Below are 21,704 nucleotides of genomic sequence, written 5' to 3'. Positions count from 1 at the left end.
AATAATGACCGGCAAAATAGGATACTCAACCACGTCCCCGTGCACACACCGTACTTTAACCATGCGGCTCGTATCCAATGCCCCGGATTGTATCAAACTTTGATGGATACCCCCCTTGATACTCACAGGTATTTGGTACCACCCAGCCTGACCGGGGGCAGCCTGCGGGACATCCGGGACCCGGATCATCGTCCCCACCTCCATAACGGGACACCTATCCACAAAATGGTCCGGGTCCCCGCAACGCCAGCAGGCCGGCCCAGACTTCCCCGCCACTCCAGTGGCAGGGAGTGGGTTAAGTGGCTGATGTGGAGAGAGCGGAGAAACAGGGGCGGGGTCCAACCCGGCCGGTGCCAGTCCCGCCCCCCTGGGCGGGACTCGGGGAGCTGCATAATGGTTCTGGCCATTCCCGCACCGCCCCCGGGGCGGGACTCTAGGAGGGCCGGGCGGACGGGACCTGGGTAAAGGGACAGGCCGAGAGAGAGAAGGAGAAGAAAAAGAGGGAGAGAGAGAGGCGGATGGCAAAGGTTCGCCGACCCCGGGGCACGCCACCATATGGTCCTCCGCGAGATGGATAGCCGACTCCAGCGACGTGGGGCGGTGGCACTGGACCCACTCGGCCGTTCTTCTAGGAAGCTGAGTGACGAACTGCTCCAGCACCACTCGATTGATGATCTCCTCCACGTCGCTTCCGTCGGCCAGCAACCATTTGCGGCAGGAGTCCCGGAGCTGTTGGGCCAACACGAAGGGTCGGCATAATCCCTGAATGATGGCTCTCTTCAAATCCTCGAAGACCAGGAGATTCCGCACCGGAAGTTGCTGTGCCGCTACCTGGGACTCCCCGGAGAGCAATGGGACCAGGCGCATCGGCCACTGGTCCCGCGGCCATCCGTGGACCTCGGCCGCTTTCTCAAATAAGTCCAAGAACGCCTCCGGGTCGTCCTCAGGCCCCATCTTGTTGAGCGGGAGATGGGCGGGCACAGCTTGATGGACCGTGGCTTCCGGCCGAACCTCCCGGTCTATCCAGCTCCGGAACCTCTCGCGGTCTTCCTGCTGGGCTTGGAGGACGGCTTGGAACCGCCTCTCCTGGTCATGGCGTAAGTCCAGCAGGGCCTGATGTTGGTCGTGTTGCATGACCGCGAGGGATGTAATCAGATCTGCAAATGGTGTAGCGGAGGACGCAGTTGTGGCGGCGGCATCCATCTTCCCTCCCGGGTTTCGGCACCAGTGTAACAATGTTCGAGTTTGTAGGAGGGAAGACAACAGGGTCGGCTTTCGTCTGCTGACTGCTCTTTATTTTCAACACAAAAACAAAAGTGTGCAGACAGGCACAAAACGGTCATAAATCAAGAAAATCACTCCAACTAAAATAAACACAGGAATCCTGGAGTGTGGCAGTCAGCAGTCCTTCTCTCTCTCCCTCGCTTCTGTTTCTCCTGGCGTTTTATACTCTCTCCACGCCAATTACTGCAACAAGAGACGGGTGTTTGTTATTTGCACTTAACCCACTCACTCACTGCGCCTCTCTTGACGCTCTCCCCCGCTGCAGGGTTCGCTAAACCACGCCCCCCTTGCCACACCGAGTAATCGCTTATATCAATGTTAAATATATTGTCATGTCGTCCAGCCCTAAAACGTGTATAGTTTATTTAAAAACACCCAATTATGCAGAATATAAGAAGGTAAATATTTAATTGATGAGTTGTCAACACAATATATAACAATACAATATATACGGTATGATTTTACCTCAAGATTCAACAATTTGACACAAAATGATAACTGCAAATCCATGTTTCGCAAAGCTCTTTCCTGTTTTAGATGTGTTGTGTGTTTTTTTCACGGCATTCACTCTGAAAACCAATGCTGCCGCTCAGTCTTTGTGCCCCTCAGTGGGCGTGACCGCAGTCATAACGGTCGACAGTGACGTCATGTGCATACCCTCTATAACTGAGTGATGACTGATCGTTATTAAAGACACCTGATGATAACAAGCAGAATCACCAAAGGAGAAAATCAAAATTTTTAAGTCATCATCACAGAGATCAGGGTTTGCTTTAGTTGAGCTCTTGACCCTTGACTTTTTAATATTAGCTTTAGTTTGGATTGTTGGTATAATCATTATTTGACCTCAAATCAGCTTATTTATAGTCAAATCTCTGAGTTAGTACAAAGGATTTCTTAGAAGTTGCTTTGATTAAACAATAATAAAAAAAACTTCTTTCATTTAGAGACACAGACATCAAGAATTATCCTGTGAATCTCAACAATGGTGAGAATAATAAAGCATGTTGCAGTGCATTCTGGGTGCCACCAATCAAAATTCATCCATGGCTCCCATCATGCATTGCTGCATGAATAAATTATGATCTGAATTGTCTTAGTAATTTCATTTATTCTCACTATTTTATTTTGTTCTGTTTTTCTGTGACTTTTTAGCAGCTTGTTTTCTAATGTTCAGAGTTGATCTGTTGATCAGAATACGTTGCTTGTCACCGTTGTTGAGATTCATACGCTGATTCTTTATGTCTGTGCATGCCTAAAAGAAAAATTTTGAGAAATCCTTTGGATTTTATTTAAAAAGCTGATCTTCTGTTGTAGAATCACAGTGCTAGTGATGGGAAGTTTAGTTCTTTTCCGCCAACCGGTTCTTTCGGACAGTTCGATTCAATAAACCGGTTGAAAAAAATGGTTCACCAGTTCTTTTATGGTCCAATGTAATGACATCATCCGCGATGACATCGTCTATCGCGGGCCGGGATGAAAAAACTTAACACATTCAAATATATAAAGTCAGTAATCATAACATCAGTCAACTAAAACATTATAATCTGAAGAGTTTCTTACAATTTAGTTTTGCATCTAAAGCAACCAAACACATTACATATACAGGCAGTGATGTGCAAACAAAGTTTTACAGTTATAAAGTGAATAAATTAGTTTTCATCAGAGCAGAAACCATGATCCTCTTACATTACGATTTATTTGTAATTAAATAAACTTACGTTTCGCCAGATTGGCCCCTCATTCGAGTCCTCTCATAGCATCAGTTGTCCTAGTTAGCCGGTGCTCTGACAGTCATTACTGTTCGGTACGTTCGGTAGCTTCAGATCACACGATGAATCACGCATGCGCAGTATCATCAGCTCATCGGTTCTCAAATCGGACACGTCCGAAAGAAGCGGCTCTCGGTTGTGTACTGGTGATCCGAAAACCGTTGCAAACGGTTCTTGACTCGAGAACGAGAACTGTGACAGGCCGTGTATGGTCGTTCGTGCTACCACCGCTGTCAATTTTGTTTTGTGTTTATTTTGCTACTGAGAGGAGAACGTGCAGTACATATTACATATTCTATCGAAACGCCTCTCAGCAGCGCGGATGACGTCGGGATGTTAAGTAAGCTCTCAGATTCAGTGCGTTTCCAGAGTATTTGGATTTTAACATGGCCTTTTTTGCAAACAAAATAACTCTTGTTGATCTTCTTAGTGCCTCCTTTACAACTGAAGCCAAACTGAGTCAAAACTTCAACATAATATCACGATATTCATGTGTATCAATATTTTCTTACACCCCTATTGTTTTCTGTGTGTGTTTGATGATACAGTTGAAATATCAGTGAAGGAGGGAGATTCAGTCACTCTAGACTCTGATCTTACTGAAATGAAGGATGATGATCAGATTCAGTGGAGGTTTGAATACACTTTAATAGCTGAAATCAATAAACGGGCCGACAGCTTCACTGTATATGATGATGTTCTTGATGGGAGATTCAGAGACAGACTGAAGCTGGACAATCAAACTGGATCTCTGACCATCACAAACACCAGAACTGAACATGCTGGACGTTATAAACTACAGATTAACCGTATGAGGATTGATTTTCATCTCAATGTCATTGGTGAGTTCAAAAATGTTTACACCTGATTCTTAATGACAAAAGTGAAATTAACTCATACTGTCAAGGTTGTGTTGAGTTTTGAGTTTGTTTCCCTGTTCTGTTCTGGTATGAGTTTGTTTTATCCTTAGTCACATGTTCTCCTTTGTTCTTAGTTTTCTCGCCACCTGTTTGTTCCCATGGTTACCCTAATTTGAATTTATTTGTCCCATCTGTGTCTGTTTAATTAGTCTTGTTCGATCCTCTGTTCTCTGTGTATTTAAGCCCTGTGTTTGTTCTGGTCAGTTGTGATTTCCATGTTGTGTTTACCTGGTTGTTCTGTTTGTTTTCCAAGTCAAGTGTTTTTTTTTAGAGTTTGTGGATTAAAATAACTACTGCACTAAGATTGTGACATTTCTCCTTCGTGCTGCAACCAGGACTGTGACACATACACCATTTTGTTTATTTTTGTTTTATGATATTGTTTATGTCAAACTTAAATTTTAAACAATTTAATGCAATAAAACATAATCTGTTTATCTGCGACAAACCTTGTTTTTGTTTGTTCGGTGATTCAGTTTCAGTGACGGAGGGAGATTCAGTCACTCTAAACTCTGATTTTACTGAAATGAAGGATGATGATTGGATTCGGTGGAGGTTTGGAGTTGAAGACACTTTAATAGCTGAAATCGATAAACGGACCGACAGATTCACTGTAAATGATGATGTTCTTGATGGGAGATTCAGAGACAGACTGAAACTGGACAATCAAACTGGATCTCTGACCATCACAAACACCACAACTGAACATGCTGGACGTTATAAACAATTTAACGACTATTACATGAGGCCTTCTGTTATTTGTCTCGCTGTCTACGGTGAGTTAAATATCAGTTTCACATGTTTTATTTATTTCTAGCTAGATCTAAAAATTATCTTTTCATGACTAATTAGATAAAATTTGCTAATTCCCTTACTTTTTTACATTAACAGCCAGATAGAATCATATTAAGGAGTACTGTTAAGAAATGTGCAGGGTCTTAAAAAAATTTTCTTCTTTTGATCATCTTGGTTCCTCTCAATGTTTCTTCCTCGTCTGCTTGAATATCTTCATTCATCCTCATTTCTCTTTATTCTCTCATGTTTTTCAGCTCATCTGCCTGTTCCTGTCATCAGCAGTAACTCTTCACAATGTTCTTCATCATCATCATCATCATGTTCATTGGTGTGTTCAGCTGTGAATGTGGGTCATGTGACTCTCTCCTGGTACAAAGGAAACAGTTTATTGTCCAGCATCAGTGTGTCTGATCTCAGCATCAGTCTCTCTCTACCTCTGGAGGTGGAATATCAGGATAAAAACACCTACAGCTGTGTGCTGAACAATCCCATCAGCAACCAGACTCAACATCTGGACATCACTCACCTCTGTCACACATGTTCAGGTACGGCAGTGCTGATATTAGTTGATGTCAGTGCTGATATTAGTGTTTATTGACTGATCTGATCTCAGTTTGATGTTTTTATTCCTCAGACTCTGTCCACTGTTGTGGTCCTACTGAAGCTGTGATCCGATTGGTCCTCTCTGCTCTGGTGGGCGTGGCTACTATCATTATTCTGGTTTATGACATCAGACCCAGAAGAGCTGAACGAGATCAAGCTCATATTCACACATCAGGTACATGATTGATGATGTCATTTCTCACACACTGATTTAGCATATATTAATATTTGTGAGATTTATTAATTAATGTCTTTATATGTTCATCTTTTTCAGGAAGTATTGAAATCTAAAGCACAGCTGATTTTTTGTTCTTCTAGTGTTTTTGTCATAATAAATACTGATGATTAATTTGAGCTAGATTATTTTGAGATTTTAAAAATCTTATTTGTAAAGCTTTGTTTATATTTCTCTTAGATACAAAATTAATAAAGAGACACACAGATCTCACTTTACTAATACTGCTGTTCATCTGTCATATGTATTTGCTTGTCTTTATCAATAAAGTTTTCTCACTCTGAGCTTCAAGAGTCTCTCCATGTTTTATTACATTTATTATATCGAGCGCCCCCTGGAGGAATACTATTTTTGTACATTGTCAAGCAGTGCCACATAAAAAGATTTACATTTTTAAAATATTATTTAAAACATTATTTGTAAATATTTGCATTATTATTAGCTAAGTTTAGCTAAAAAAAATAAAAATAAAATAAATAAATAAATAAATCTACAACAATAATAAACAAACATCTTCTCCCAGCTTCTCCTTTAACCTGAGCAAACACTGATTTGGGACACATTATAATATACTTTGAGATCACAGTGAAACACATAAACAACATATCAGAGCTCCATTTCCTCCAACAGCAACAATAAAGTCTTTAAATCTCTAGTGCAGGGGTGTCCAATCCTGCTCCTGGAGGGCCACTTTTTAGCTCCAACCCCAATTAAACACCTGAACCAGCTAATCAAGCTCTTATTAGTCATACTAGAAACTTCCAGGCAGGTGTGTTGAGGCAAGTTGACAGTGACCCTCCAGGACCGAGTTTGGACACCCCTGCTCTAGTGTCATTCGTCTCTATGGTCTCATCTGAGGATCAACAGCTCCACCTAGTGGCTCACCCTGAACTGACATGATATCAGGAGTTATTTGCTCAGCATCTGTAATGATATCCAGTGATTGTGCCTGTTACTCAAAAAAGCCCCTAGATGGCACTGTGTTCAGTATTATGTGATGAATACTATGCAATGAGTAATGAATACAACCATGTTGAAGTGTTTTGCCTGGTTCACACTACACAGTCTTATCCAGATTTTGTCACAATCTGCTTGACGTAAGGTGTTGTGGGGATTCGTAAATGGTAATGGGTGTTGGGATGCAAAATTTGATTGTTTCAGCTCATGTAGTGTCATAGTGGACGACAACTGATTTCATGTCTACCAGAGGTGGACATTCCAGTTGTTGTGATTTATAATGATAATAATGATAATAATAATAAAAAAAGCTTTGTGTTAGGCACAAACAGACATCAAGAATCAGTGTATGAATCTCAACAACGGTGACAAACAATATATTCTGATACATTCTGAACATTAGAAACACACACACACAGCTTCAGGTGCAGCGTCCATGACGGCTGGAGACTCTGGCGTGGCAGCCATGGTTCATGAACACTTTATTTTTCTCAGATTCGCTAAAGTAACAAAATCTGCAATCAAAACTCATCATGAACTCAAGCATTTCTTGTCAAATTTCCCCAAGACCAAATATCAGAGGCAGCCAAATTTCTCTAAATGAACAATTACATTCACAGGTTACTGTGTGCTTCATTAACTCTCATTTATGAATTTTGCTTGAACACAAGCTAATATATAAGATAAATGTAAATAACTGTTTCTTTAGTCAAAATGGTTAAACCCTGCAGTGGTTTTTCTCTCTTATTTTATCTGTACTAACATCAGTGTGTCTGGTTTGATCTGTCTGGTGAATAAGCAGCTTCTGCTGGATGTTTGTGGTTGATTTGCGTGTCAGCAGTTTGTGGCTGAAGTGTTTCTTCATTTTCTCTCTTGCTAATAAGAAGATCACAATCTTCTACTTCACACTAAACTTCTTTACACTGAAATAAAGTGAATCCATCAACAGTCAAATAAGAGTCAGAGATCAAATATGACTAACAGCACACAACACTAATAACACACCAGTAGACACAGATATCTAATCCAATATTTCGCTCTTCTGATATTAATTTTCATTCAGGGCCAGAATTCATTTGAAAATGTAAAATCAACAAAAGCTTGTTGATTTTCTTGAAGTTAAAGGAGACGGATGTGTGAGCGGAAACTAACTGAGGTTGGGGGAGGATTCACACTCAACCAGATTAATATCACAGTTCAGTCGTGTTTCAGATCAATCTAAATGTTTTCAGACATTTTAAGAGTTACTATCGTGAGCTTTACAGTGAACCGATGAAGAAAATGTTTCTCAAATTAGTTTTGACCTGTTTCTGTTTGTGGCGTCTGGATGGTGAGTTTAAATGTGTTTTTAATGCCTTCAGTTGTACGTTAAAGCAAAAGTATCTTTTATATTTAGTTATTGTTTCACATATAAATCTATTTCTCTTTTCATTGATCATCTTTTGTCTTTGTACTGCTGCAGAATAGGGTGAATTCAGGTTGATTGGGACACTTTTTCCCCAGTTACCTTAATAGCAAGTGTCCCAATCAACCTGAATTCACCCCTATTATTAATTTCACATTTTAATGATTAAAAGTATTTTAGTGAAGCTTCATCAAACCAACATCAAGTGATTTTAAAGCTTTAATCTGTGAAAAACTCTTCAGGTGTGTTTGGTAATGTTGAAGTGAAGTCAGTGATGGAGGGAGATTCAGTCACTATAAACTCTGATCTTACTGAAATAAAGGATGATTATTGGATTCAGTGGAGCTTTGGATATGAACACACTTTAATAGCTGAAATCAATGTAACGGCCGACAGCTTCACTGTATATGATGATGTTCTTGATGGGAGATTCAGAGACAGACTGAAGCTGGACAATCAAACTGGATCTCTGACCATCACAAACACCACAATGAAACATGATGGAGATTATCAACTAGAGACCAACATTGTGAGAAGGAGATTCAATCTCATTGTCTTTGGTGAGTTAAATATCAGTTTCACCTGTTTTATATTTTAATCAGCACAAAGATTCAATTATTAATCCAAACTCCATTTTGCTTCAAATTCTGTGTGTGTGTGACGACATGAAACACTCGCTCAAACAACTTGTGCTTTTTATTGCCTTTCAAGATAATTGCTCATTTTAATGCTATTGGTGTCAATATTGCAGTTACACAAGATCAGTGGCTATAAATGCCAAATATAAACACAAAATTAAAAACAGAACATCAGATTCTCATTTTTTGGTGATTTTGTTAACATCAACAAAGAGCTGATAACACCTGATCCTGCTTTATCTTGGCTTTCATTGCCACAGCAAATGTGATTTACAAACAAAGAAAAGCTAATAGAAGAAGAACGAGGACTAAGAGCACAACTAAAGTGAACACTGAGCACCATAATGATGACTTCAAATGAAACAAGCATCTAAACCTCTGTTAATTCTCAATAAGATCTTCTGTAGACGTGTGACAGAAATAAAGTCAGTCTGGTTAGTAATAAGTGAAGCTGGTAATGCTGTTTGTGGAGTTGTTTAATCAGATCTTCAGAGATTTCATGTCTTTTACTTGCAATTGATTTCACCAAATGCTCAATCATCAGTTATTTGTTCATTAATACTCTCATTAACTTCAACACTGTTTCAGTGTTTCTTTTAACATTGTGTAGATTGGACTCTGTATACCGCAGGAGCAGAATAATTCTGTCGTCTCGTGAGCTGGATTTGCTAATGCTAACACTAGTGATGCTTCTCCGGCTCTGTGTCCGTTTACATTCTGAGGGGTTGGGTTTTATACAGTCTGTGGTTTAAACTAAACACATACCACGAATCTTGGATGTAAATAAATAAATATATAAATATCGATACAGTGTTTTTGAGAATCAAAATCGCCAAACATAATATCACGATATTCATGTGTATCAATATTTTCTTACACCCCTATTGTTTTCTGTGTGTGTTTGATGATACAGTTGAAATATCAGTGATGGAGGGAGATTCAGTCACTCTAAACTCTGATCTTACTGAAATGAAGGATGATGATGAGATTCAATGGAGGTTTAAATACAATTTAATAGCTGAAATCAATAAACGGGATGACAGATTCACTGTAAATGATGATGTTCTTGATGGGAGATTCAGAGACAGACTGAAACTGGACAAACAAACTGGATCTCTGACCATCACAAACACCAGAACTGAACATGCTGGAGATTATGTGCTACTGATCAACAGAATAAGCTTTGATTTCATTCTCACTGTCATTGGTGAGTTCAAAAATATTTACACCTGTTTCTTAATGACAAGAGTGAAATTAACTCATACTGTCAAGGTTGTGTTGAGTTTTGAGTTTGTTTCCCTGTTCTGTTCTGGTATGAGTTTGTTTTATCCTTAGTCACATGTTCTCCTTTGTTCTTAGTTTTCTCGCCACCTGTTCGTTCCCATGGTTACCCTAATTTGAATTTATTTGTCCCAGCTGTGTCTGTTTAATTAGTCTTGTTCGATCCTCTGTTCTCTGTGTATTTAAGCCCTGTGTTTGTTCTGGTCAGTTGTGATTTCCATGTTGTGTTTACCTGGTTGTGCTGTTTGTTTTCCAAGTCAAGTGGTTTTTTTGGGGGGGTATTTAGAGTTTGTGGATTAAAATAACTATTGCACTAAGATCGTGACATTTCTCCTTTGTGCTGCAACCAGGACTGTGACACATACGCCATTTTGTTTATTTTTGTTTTATGATATTGTTTGTGTCAAACTTAAATTTTAAACAATTTAATTCAATAAAATATTATAATCTGTTTATCTGTGTTGGACTCTGTTTGTTCTGTGATTCAGTTTCAGTGACGGAGGGAGATTCAGTCACTCTAAACTCTGGTTTTACTGAAATGAAGGATAATTGGATTGAGTGGAAGTTTGGAAATGAAGACACTTTAATAGCTGAAATCAATAAATGGAAGAACAGATTCACTGTAAATGATGATGTTCTTGATGAGAGATTCAGAGACAGACTGAAGCTGGACAATCAAACTGGATCTCTGACCATCACAAACACCACAACTGAACATGCTGGACGTTATAAACTAGATCACTTTTATAACACGAGGACTTCTATTATTTGTCTCGCTGTCTATGGTGAGTTATATATCAGTTTCACATGTTTTATTTATTTCTAGCTAGATCTAAAATGTATCTTTTCATGACTAATTAGTTAACCCTCTACCACACGCATTATGATAAATCTATAAAAAAAATTATTTGACTCTTTTTCTTTTCTTAGAATGGCTTAACTTAAAGTGCTGTAAAAAAAAAATTGGAAAAAAATATTATTTTAAGGTACTTTATGATATGTTGCCATATGGCAACAACGTACAATAGTGGAAATAACTTAGAATAAGTGTAAGTGTATATAATTGATATTTTTCCTCAGAAATGTTGTTTGTATTGAATCAAATGGTGTTATTATAAGCTTTAGCAGTAATTATAAACAATACCTTATACTTATTTTCCAACATCTTGAGCTTTTCCATTCTCTTTTGCTGAATAATGCTTTATATTCTATAAATTTCATTACATTTTTCATGAATATTATTTAAATTGCAAATGTAGACAGTTAAAAACAAATCTAATACTGTTCATCATGTATCATAAAACATTGACATAAAACCAGAAACATTGCAGTTCATGAAAATTAAACATTACACAATCTTATGAGAGGAAGGTTATGAACATGAACCCCCATAATCCTTGAAACTTCACTTTTTTCACCTCTCTTTTTTCTGTACGAAACTTCAAAAAGCATTTTTTTTTTTCAGAGGTGAGACACATGTACACATCACATTTGGTGCTCTTCACCCTAACAATACACTTACATCCACTTGCACCTGCCTTTTTGAGACACTATGGTAGACCAGTGGTTGGTCTGGGCCAGTATACTGGCTGTGGTGGCAGATCTCTGATGTTGATTTAATCCATAATACAAATGCCATGGCAGTCCTTAACATACGACTAATCAACATTATATCACTAGCATTAATGTTTTTATTGTTATTGTTGCCATATGGCAACACAGACATTTTCTCGATTTACCAAAAACTAATTTCATAAAAACTTTTTTGAGTGGTGAATATGTCATCATACCTTACCTGAGATGATGTTAACATTTTTTTTGTGAATGTGACATGGGCGGGTCCTTGTTTGTTACTGACGTTTTAGTTTGCTTTCAGCAACTACCGACAAGAGACAGCAGTCTGTCAGATATCGCGTCACAGAAAAAAAATTGCATGTCATGTGACTTAACCAAAGCACATCATTGGCTAAACTAAGGTCTTCTCTTACCAACAAAAAAAACGAGAATGTTCTTTTAAAGAGACGGTGGCAAGGAAATGAACATAAAGTGTATGTTGCCATATGGTAACACTATGCGGTAGAGGGTTAAAATGACTTATTCCCTTATTTTTTTACATTAACAGCCAGGTTTATATTTAACTTTCTATTAAATAGTTTTAAATGTTCTTCTTCTTTTTTTTTTTTTTTTTTTTTTTTAATGTTTTTATTGTTTTTTGTTACAAAACATACTAGTACAAAATTAAATAAATAAATACACTGTATACAAAATAGAACAAACAAAAGTAAGTATAAATAATAATAATAATAATAATAATAATAATTACACAAATTGCACTTCAATGCACAACAGGTTAAGCAAGTCACACTTCAAAGGATGACTGATACTAGATTTAACTTTGGGCACATATCCAAGCCGGGGTCTCAAGATAATGTGAGAGGAAGCCGGCCTGAATTCTAGACACGATTTGCTGACTGAAAATGCTTGCAGGTCCCCGACCCTCTTAAGGAAGCGAGCACGGTCAGGAGCACTGTTTTAAATGACAGAGGTTTCAGCTCGACTGACTCAAGGGGCTCGAAGGGAGCTTTCTGTTGACTCGCCAAAGCGACAGAGAGGTCCCGAGAGGGAATGAGGAGAGGCATGGTCGAGGGTGTGGCCCGGCATGTAAATATCACTGGCCAATTCCCATTGGCTTGTTTTGTTCCATTTGGAGGTGATTGGGCTCCCAAGCGAGACCCCATTACGTCAGTATAGATGTAACATCGAACGTGACCAGAGGTGGAAAGTCCAGGGGTCAGAAAGTAAAAGTCCTGCCATATTTTTCATTCCACCCACTGAAGCAGTGTTAAAGTTAATGAGATAATTAAGTTATTAATTGAGTGATGATTGACCATTATTGAAGACACCTGATGATAACAAGCAGAATCACCAAAGGAGAAAATCACAATTTTTAAGACACCATCATCGAGGTCAGGGTTTGCTTTAGTTGAGCTCTTGACCCTTGACTGTTTAATACTAGGATTTGTTTGGGCAGTTTTAACTGCATTAAAACCATCCAGACAAGCAAAGTTAAAACATGATCTGGTGATGTTGGTTATGTTTTCACATAATCATTATTTGATCTGAATCACTGAACTCATTTAGAGCTCAATCTCTGAGTTAGATTTACATTATTGATTACAGCAGAACTGTGATTCTACAGCACAAGATCCAGTTTTTTTCAAAGGTTTCATCAAAAGTTGTTCTTAAAAAAAAAAGTTCTCATTTAGACACACAGAGATCAAGAATCATCCTGTGAATCTCAACAGTGGTGAGAATAATAAAGCATGTTGCAGTGCATTCTGGGTGCCACCAATCAAACCTCATCCTCGGCTCCCATCATGCATTGCTGCATGAATAAATTATGAGCTTAATTGTTTTAGTAATTTTCTTTATTCTCACTATTTTATTTTTTGCTGTTTTTCTGTGACTTTTTAGTAGCTTGTTTTCTAATGTTCAGAGTTGATCTGTTGATCAGAATATGTTGCTTGTCACCGTCCTTGAGATTCACAGGCTGATTCTTGATGTCTGTGTGTGCCTAAAAAAAAGACTTTTGAGAAATCCTTCAGATTATATTGATAAAGTTGATCTTCTGCTGTAGAATCACAGTGCTGCTGTAATCAATAATGTAAATCTAACTCAGAGATTGAGCTCTAAATGAGTTCAGTGATTCATATCAAATAATGATTATGTGAAAACATAACCAACACCACCTGATCATCTTTTCTCTTTGCTTGTCTGGCTGTTATAACTCAGTTATAACAGCCCAAACAAATTCTAATATTAAAAAGTGAAGGGTCAAGAGCCCAACTAAAGCAAACCCTGACCTCTGTGATGGTGTCTTAAAAATTGTGATTTTCTCCTTTGGTGATTCTGCTTGTTATCATCAGGTGTCTTCAATAATGCTCATTCATCTCTCAATTAATCACTTATTTACCTCATTAATGCTTCAGTGGGTGGGAAAAAAAATATGGCAGGACTTTTACTTTCTGACCCCTGGACTTTCCACCTCTGAACGTGACTGACTGAATGGGAGCTCATTATTTCTAATCCGAGGAATCTCAGATTTATCACCTAAAATGCAAATCCTTGATGAAAATGGAAGGTCAAATCCCAAACATCTTCCAAGATATTTTCTGCAAAATGCCCAGTGTTAAATGAACACCCAAAGTGTACATATGAGTCCATCTTGCCGGGTGTTAAAAAGTAACACTGAAGCAGTGTTAAAGTTAATGAGATAATTGATTGATGATTGAGTGATGATTGACAATTAGTGGAGACACCTGATGTTAATAAGCAGAATCACTGAAGAAACAACGAGAAAAAGAGAGAGACACAACTACTACAACTGTCTTCCAGCCATTAAACATTATTACACTTATTATTAACCAGTTTGATTTGATTTCTGTTTAAAATAGTAATTCTGAGTAGTCTATACTAAGACAAGTAGGCTACATCTAATCTTAATCATCTCTGATTAAGTATACGATACAAATTTGTTTTAAGTTACTGGAACTCTCTTGTAAGTGTACAATACTAGACAGGCACTTGTTAGTTCTACATACTATTCCTATTTCACCTTACTTGGTTTTTTCAAGGCAATCGGTCTGCATGCTTTTTTTAAGTAAGGGTTACTTATTGGATTTTACAGTGTAAGGAACATGCAGGGTCTTATAATTATATAATAATTATAATCTTGGTTCCTCTCGATGTTTCTTCCTCGTCTGCTTGAATATCTTCATTCATCCTCATTTCTCTTTATTCTCTGACGTTTTTCAGCTCGTCTGCCTGTTCCTGTCATCAGCAGAAACTCTTCACAATGTTCTTCATCATCATCATGTTCATTGGTGTGTTCAGCTGTGAATGTGAGTCATGTGACTCTCTCCTGGTACAAAGGAAACAGTTTATTGTCCAGCATCAGTGTGTCTGATCTCAGCATCAGTCTCTCTCTACCTCTGGAGGTGGAATATCAGGATAAAAACACCTACAGCTGTGTGCTGAACAATCCCATCAGCAACCAGACTCAACATCTGGACATCACTCACCTCTGTCACACATGTTCAGGTACGGCAGCGCTGATATTAGTGTTTATTGACTGATCTGATCTCAGTTTGATGTTTTTATTCCTCAGACTCTGTCCACTGTTGTGGTCCTACTGAAGCTGTGATCCGATTGGTCCTCTCTGCTCTGGTGGGCGTGGCTACTGTCATTATTCTGGTTTATGACATCAGATCCAGAAGAGCTGAACGAGATCAAGCTCATATTCACACATCAGGTACATGATTGATGTCATTTCTCACACACTGATTTTGCATATAGTAATATTTGTGAGATTTATTAATTATTGGCTTTATATGTTCATCTTTTTCAGGAAGTATTGAAATCTAAAGCAGAACGCTGAACTTTAAAGATTCTTCAAGTGTGTTTTTGTCATAATAAATACTGATGATTATTTGAGCTTCTCTCTCTTTCAGTGTCAGATTTATTTAAATCTTATTTGTAAGGCTTTATTGTTTATATTTCTCTCTCATACAAACAAATTAATAAAGAGACACACAGATCTCACTTTACTAATACTGCTGTTCATCTGTCATATGTATTTGCTTGTCTTTATCAATAAAGTTTTCTCACTCTGAGCTTCAAGAGTCTCTCCATGTTTTATTACATTTATTATGTCGAGCACCCCCTGGAGGAATACTAACTTTATGTATATTTGAACTATGCCACACGTATATTACATGCCACATGTATATTAGCACTGTGCCACATATATAGCTTTACATTTAAAAAAAAATATTATTTAAAACATTATTTGTAAATGTTTACATTATTATTAAGTTCATTAATTTTCTTTTTGTTTTTCTATCCACAATAATAAATATCTTCCCAAGCTTCTCCTTTAAGAAAGTACTGATTTGGGACACATTATAATATACTTTTGAGAACACAGTGAAACACATAAACAACATATCAGTGCTCCATTTCCTACAACAGGCAACAATAAAGTCTTTAAAACTAGTGTGATTTGTCTCTACGATCTCATCTGAGAATCAACAGCTCCATCTAGTGTCTCACCCTGAATCATGATATCAGAAGTGATTTGCTCAGTATCTGTAATGATATCCAGTGATTGTGTCTGTTACTCAAGAAAGCCACTAGATGGCGCTGTGTTAAGGATTATATGACTAATATGGAACAAGTAATGAACAATACAACCACATGAAAATGTGAAAGAGAAAATAAACAGACATGTTGAGACTGCACAATGTATTTCTAAAGGAAAAGTGAGACAAAAAGAGCGATCTGTCAAGATGAAACTGACCTGAGCGATACATTCTTCTTCAGCATGGTGACCTGTGAAAACAGCTGGAATCTGAGAACATCCACAGTGGACAGTTATCAGTTAATGCACAGAGTCAAGAGGATGCTGTCAAAAACTAAAATGGGAAGCAGCAGATCAATGGAGCGCTGGTCACTCAAGTTGGACACTCACAGCTAACAGAACTGTGTTATTGAACGTTCTCTAAATATTCAGTGTTGGATTCTTGACGTTACAGGAATGTTTTTATAAGGTATAACGTTCCTCAAACATTCTTTCAAATTTATGTTGATTTAAATTCAACATTCTAAGAACGTTGAACATTCCAAATTTGTAACATTCCAAGAACATGAATTAAGGGGGTCGCACACCGGACGCGAAGCTCAGTGCCGCGCAGCGCCGCGCCACGTCTTAAAATTCGAACGCATTATTTTCTATGAGAGTACGCACACCGGCGGCGACATTCGGCGCCTGTCTGCGGCGCCCAGCAACGACTCAGGAAGTTGTTTAAAATCCTGCCGCGCCACAGAGCGTCATGTACATTGTTTTACATTAAATGTATATTATATTTCTCTCAAATCATCGTTAATGTACTGACTTCACCCTGTGCTGCAAGATACATCAGTTTCACATTCTTAGTTTAACAGCTTGAATAAAGTCTAAAAATGTATAATAAACGTAGCATTTTCTTTCTTTTTGCTTTGTTGTGCCATTTTTCCATGTACACTAACCTCAGTGCGAAATATTAAAGCATAGGCATGTAAAGTTTCCCTGTTGACGTAAAACACTCCCATTGTGCAGCTCTTCTATCAGGAGTCTGGAGTCGATTCAAAATTGAGCTAGCACGTATATAATGTGCGCGGCCAGTGTGCGATACCTGTGAGTTGTCAGAGACGCGACGCTGCGCGGCGCCGAGCTTCGCGTCCGGTGTGCGACCCCCTTTAATGTTAGTAGAATGTTATTTAAAGGTTAGTTTGATGTCACGTTGTAGTCAAGTCCACCTTTGTCGAGTCCAAGTCAAATCCAAGTCCAAAAGGTTTGAGTCCAAGTCAAGTCCGAGTCCAAATGAGACAGTCAAGACAGAGACAGAAAAAAACAATCCTCTTCAAGACCTTCGTACATAACTATTGATAATTATGTGATTCGAGAGACAGCATATCTTAGATTCTAAAATAATAATTTTGCATTATTATTTTTTGCATTATTACATGTTTTTAAATTCTCTACAACTGTGGTTCCCAAACATTTTACAGTCGAGTACACCCTGAGGCATTTAACATTCTTCTGCATACCCCCTCTCTTCCACTTAGACTGCTGCAGTCCACACCTTTTCCATTAAGGGACAATATTTTCCCATTTAAACTGATTGTGCATTACAGTGCTTTTTTACCTCTATAAATACCTTTATAAAATAAATAAATGTTTTAAATAAAAAATTTCCAAAAAGAGAAATAAGCAATGACGTTATAACGTGTGATACTTTTAAATATTGAACTAAAACCGCCAGTAGGTGGCGGTAAGTCACTGTCTTAATGAGTGAGTCATCGAGTCATTCAATTCATTCATTCATTCATTCATTCAGTAAGGACGCAAGTGGATGTATTTTTGAAAGGGTAAATGAATCATTGACTCTCATGGTTTTTACACAGCCACAGATTCATTCACAAAACATCGATATGAGTCTCAGTTCTGCTGTGGCTTTCGTTTGAACTAGAGATGCGCTGATTTCAATTTTCTTGGCCGATTCCGATTTCCAGTTTTTGGATAGTGTGATCTGCCGATACCTATTTTTGCCGATTCTGATTTCTTTCTAAGAACTATAATTGACAGCATATACAAACAAAAATCTACCTTTCTTCAACGCAAAGTTTTATTTTCATAAAAAAAGTAAAACTCAGTAATAAAATAAGAACAAATAAAAAAAATTCCAAATAGCAAATAAATGCAATAGAATAGAGAGCTATGAAACTAAGTTTTTTTTCAGGTTAAGTAGGTTTCTATTTAGATAAGAAATACTACAGAAATTAAAGTAATCAAATGTAAAATAAAACATCCACGTTGGTTACCTTAATTTCTATATTTTTTATTGTAAATATTAAATACAGACTTATTCTTACCATTAAAGTTAAAAACGTATTCAGTCAAGAGCAGAAAGTGATTTTCTTTGTCTTTTGTTCTTTAAATAACATGACAGACAGCAGCAGGAATATTGGACTGCTGTCCCTTTAAGAGTTTATGAATGGACCCAATACTGTTAACTTACTCAACATGAGTTTTCTTAGCTATTTAACGATCCAAAACTGACTGTGTTTATCTGAATAATTGCAAAGACGAGCATTTTGACATAATTTTGTATGTATTTGATATTTTAAGCGCAGTAAGCCACTCATTTTGGTAATTGTGACTCTGTTTGACTTCTGTCTCTGTTTGAGACTGAGCGTGGCTTATTCGCTCCACTGATCAGTGGTGCGCGCGCTTTCGGTGTGTCCGCGAAACCTGCGGGAACCGGAGCGAATGAGACGAGTGAGAGAGAGAGAGAGGGGAGGAGGCGGCGCCCGCGCGATCGTGTGTCACTTCACCGTGAGAGAAGAGAGCGAGAATGCGGACGTTACTTCCTGTGCCGCTGGTAACAAAAAAGATCGGCTCGGAATCGGTAAGAAGTGAGACTGACCTGCTGGACTCGGTCGAGACCAACTAGGACTTGTGGCGAGACCAATGACAAAGTCCGAGACAAGTCTGAGTGCAAATATCACCGAGTCCGAGACGAGTCCGAGACAACAGAAAAACGTCTCGAGTCCGGACTCGAGTACTACAGCACTAGTTTGATGTTCCTGAAACATTCTTTCAATCATTCAAACACCTGCTGTGAACAAACACTGAAAGAAAGAGAAATAAGAACACAAACTACAACTTTCTTCAGCCACAGCCTTAGATGAACTGAAGATAAAAGACAATAAATCTCTGAAGATCTGATTAAACAACTCCACAAACAGCATTACCAGCTTCACTTATTACTAACCAGACTGACTTTATTTCTGTCACACGTCTACAGAAGATCTTACTGAGAATTAACAGAGGTTTAGAAAAAATGTTCCTCTAATATCAAGAAAACTGGACGTTTTTTACATTCCCAGAACCAACACTGAATATTTAGAGAACGTTCTTATAACTGTCACGAATCCAGTCAGTTCCGGACTACACTTCCCAGCATCCTCCTTGCCTATCACCTGCACTCACTCCACCAATCACATACAGTTGAAGCTCATTATCTGGACTATAAAAGACTCTCACTCACACACACACACACTGTGAAGTCTTGTTAACCATTGTTGCAATTCTGAGTGTTATTATCTTGCCTGTCTGCCTGTTACTGATCCTGTCTGTTCCCCATTTACGATCCCTGCTGCCTGCCCTTTGCACTGTTTGCTCTGTTCTTGGATTTACTATTGTTATCTGCCAGCCCTGACCCACTGCCTGTATCCTGACCACGATTCTGCCTGTCCCTTGCTGTTCCTGTTTGCCCCGTTTGACCTTGCCTGTTTTACTACAAACTCTGCTTTAATAAAGCTTGCAAATGGATCCTACCCTGAGTCCTGTCCTGTTACAATAACAAAATTCTGTTTGCTGGGAATCTCATATATTTACATTTAAATGAATAAAAGTACTTTAGTGAAGCTTCATCAAACCAACATCAAGTGATTTTAAAGCTTTAATATGTGAAAAACTCTGTTCTTCAGGTGTGTTTGGTTATGATCCAGGTGAGAGTTTGTTGGTAAACAAGGGAGATTCAGTCACTCTAAACTCTGGTCTTACTGAAATAAAGGATGATGTGATTCAGTGGTGGTTCGGGATTGAAGACACTTTAATAGCTGAAATCAATGTAACGGCCGACAGCTTCACTGTATATGATGATGTTCTTGATGGGAGATTCAGAGACAGACTGAAACTGGACAATCAAACTGGATCTCTGACCATCACAAACACCACAACTGAACATGATCAAGTTTATCAACTACAGATCGAAAGTCAGACAAAGAATTTCCGTCTCATTGTCTGTGGTGAGTTAAATATCAATTTCACCTGTTTTATATTTTAATCAGTACAAAGATACAATTATTAATTCAAACTCCATTTTGCTTTGTAAATTACTGTCTTAATCTGTGTTGAACCCTGTTTCTGTTTGTTCTCCATGTGTGTGTTTGATGATACAGTTCAAATATCAGTGAAGGAGGGAGATTCAGTCACTCTAAACTCTGATCTTACTGAAATGAAGGATGGTGAGCTGATTCGGTTGAGGTTTGGACCTGAATTCACTTTAATAGCTGTAATCAATAAACGGACCAACAGTATCATTGTATATGATGATGTTCTTGATGGGAGATTCAGAGACAGACTGAAACTGGACAATCAAACTGGATCTCTGACCATCACAAACACCAGAACTGAACATGCTGGAGATTATGAACTAGTGACCATCTACATGAGGATTCCTTTCTATCTCACTGTCAATGGTGAGTTCAAAAGTGTTTACACCTGTTTTTTAAGGACAAAGGTGAAATTAATTCATACACCATTTTGTTTTGTTTTTTTTGTTTTATGATATAGTTTGTGTCAAATTTTAATTTGAAACTATTTAATTCATTAAAACATTATAAGCTGTTTGTCTGTGACAAACCCTGTTTTTGTTTGTTCTCTCTCTCTCTCTGTGTGTGTGTGTGTGATTCAGTGTCAGTGACGGAGGGAGATTCAGTCACACTAAACTCTGATCTTACTGAAATAATGAAAAATGTTCCGTTCCAGTGGAGGTTTGGACCTGAAGACACTTTAATAGCTGAAATCGATAAACGGACCGACAGATTCACTGTATATGATGATGTTCTTGATGGGAGATTCAGAGACAGACTGAAACTGGACAATCAAACTGGATCTCTGACCATCACAAACACCACAAATGAACATGCTGGATGTTATAAACTAGAGATCAACTCTTTAATGATGCCTCCTTTTATTTGTCTCACTGTCTACGGTGAGTTAAATATCACTTTTGCATGTTTTATTCATTCTAGATCAAAATAAGTATTTTATCATGACTAATTAGTTAAAATTACTAATTACCTTTACATTAAAAGCAGGTTTATATTTATATTTATATTAAATTGTTTGTAAATGTTCTTCTTTTGATCATCTTGATCCTCTCAATGTTTCTTGAATATCTTCATTGATCCTCATTTCTCTTTATTCTCTGATGTTTTTCAGCTCGTCTGCCTGTTCCTGTCATCAGCAGTAACTCTTCACAATGTTCTTCATCATCATCATCATCATGTTCATTGGTGTGTTCAGCTGTGAATGTGAGTCATGTGACTCTCTCCTGGTACAAAGGAAACAGTTTATTGTCCAGCATCAGTGTGTCTGATCTCAGCATCAGTCTCTCTCTACCTCTGGAGGTGGAATATCAGGAT

At 38.1% G+C, this 21,704-nt stretch overlaps 2 protein-coding genes and 1 long non-coding RNA gene across 4 annotated transcripts in view; all 3 read left to right on the top strand.

Annotated features, from left to right (window-relative positions):
• LOC125263285 overlaps positions 1-21,704 on the top strand; it is a 1,003,076-nt gene that overhangs the window by 958,257 nt on the left and 23,115 nt on the right. The window lies entirely within an intron of this gene.
• Positions 5,257-5,888, top strand: LOC125263310. The gene is made up of 3 exons (XR_007183789.1): positions 5,257-5,316; positions 5,406-5,549; positions 5,649-5,888. It is a non-coding gene; the product is annotated as an uncharacterized LOC125263310 (long non-coding RNA).
• Positions 10,378-15,585, top strand: LOC125263299 (SLAM family member 9-like; the record flags this gene model as incomplete). Its single annotated transcript, XM_048182312.1, has 4 exons — positions 10,378-10,675; positions 14,706-14,990; positions 15,058-15,201; positions 15,298-15,585. Coding segments are annotated over 4 exons (744 nt in total), but the record flags the coding sequence as incomplete, so codon positions are not given.

This window comes from Megalobrama amblycephala, linkage group LG2, assembly GCF_018812025.1.
Source record: "Megalobrama amblycephala isolate DHTTF-2021 linkage group LG2, ASM1881202v1, whole genome shotgun sequence".
NCBI lineage: Eukaryota > Metazoa > Chordata > Actinopteri > Cypriniformes > Xenocyprididae > Megalobrama > Megalobrama amblycephala.
This window is presented reverse-complemented; position numbering and strand designations above follow the sequence as displayed.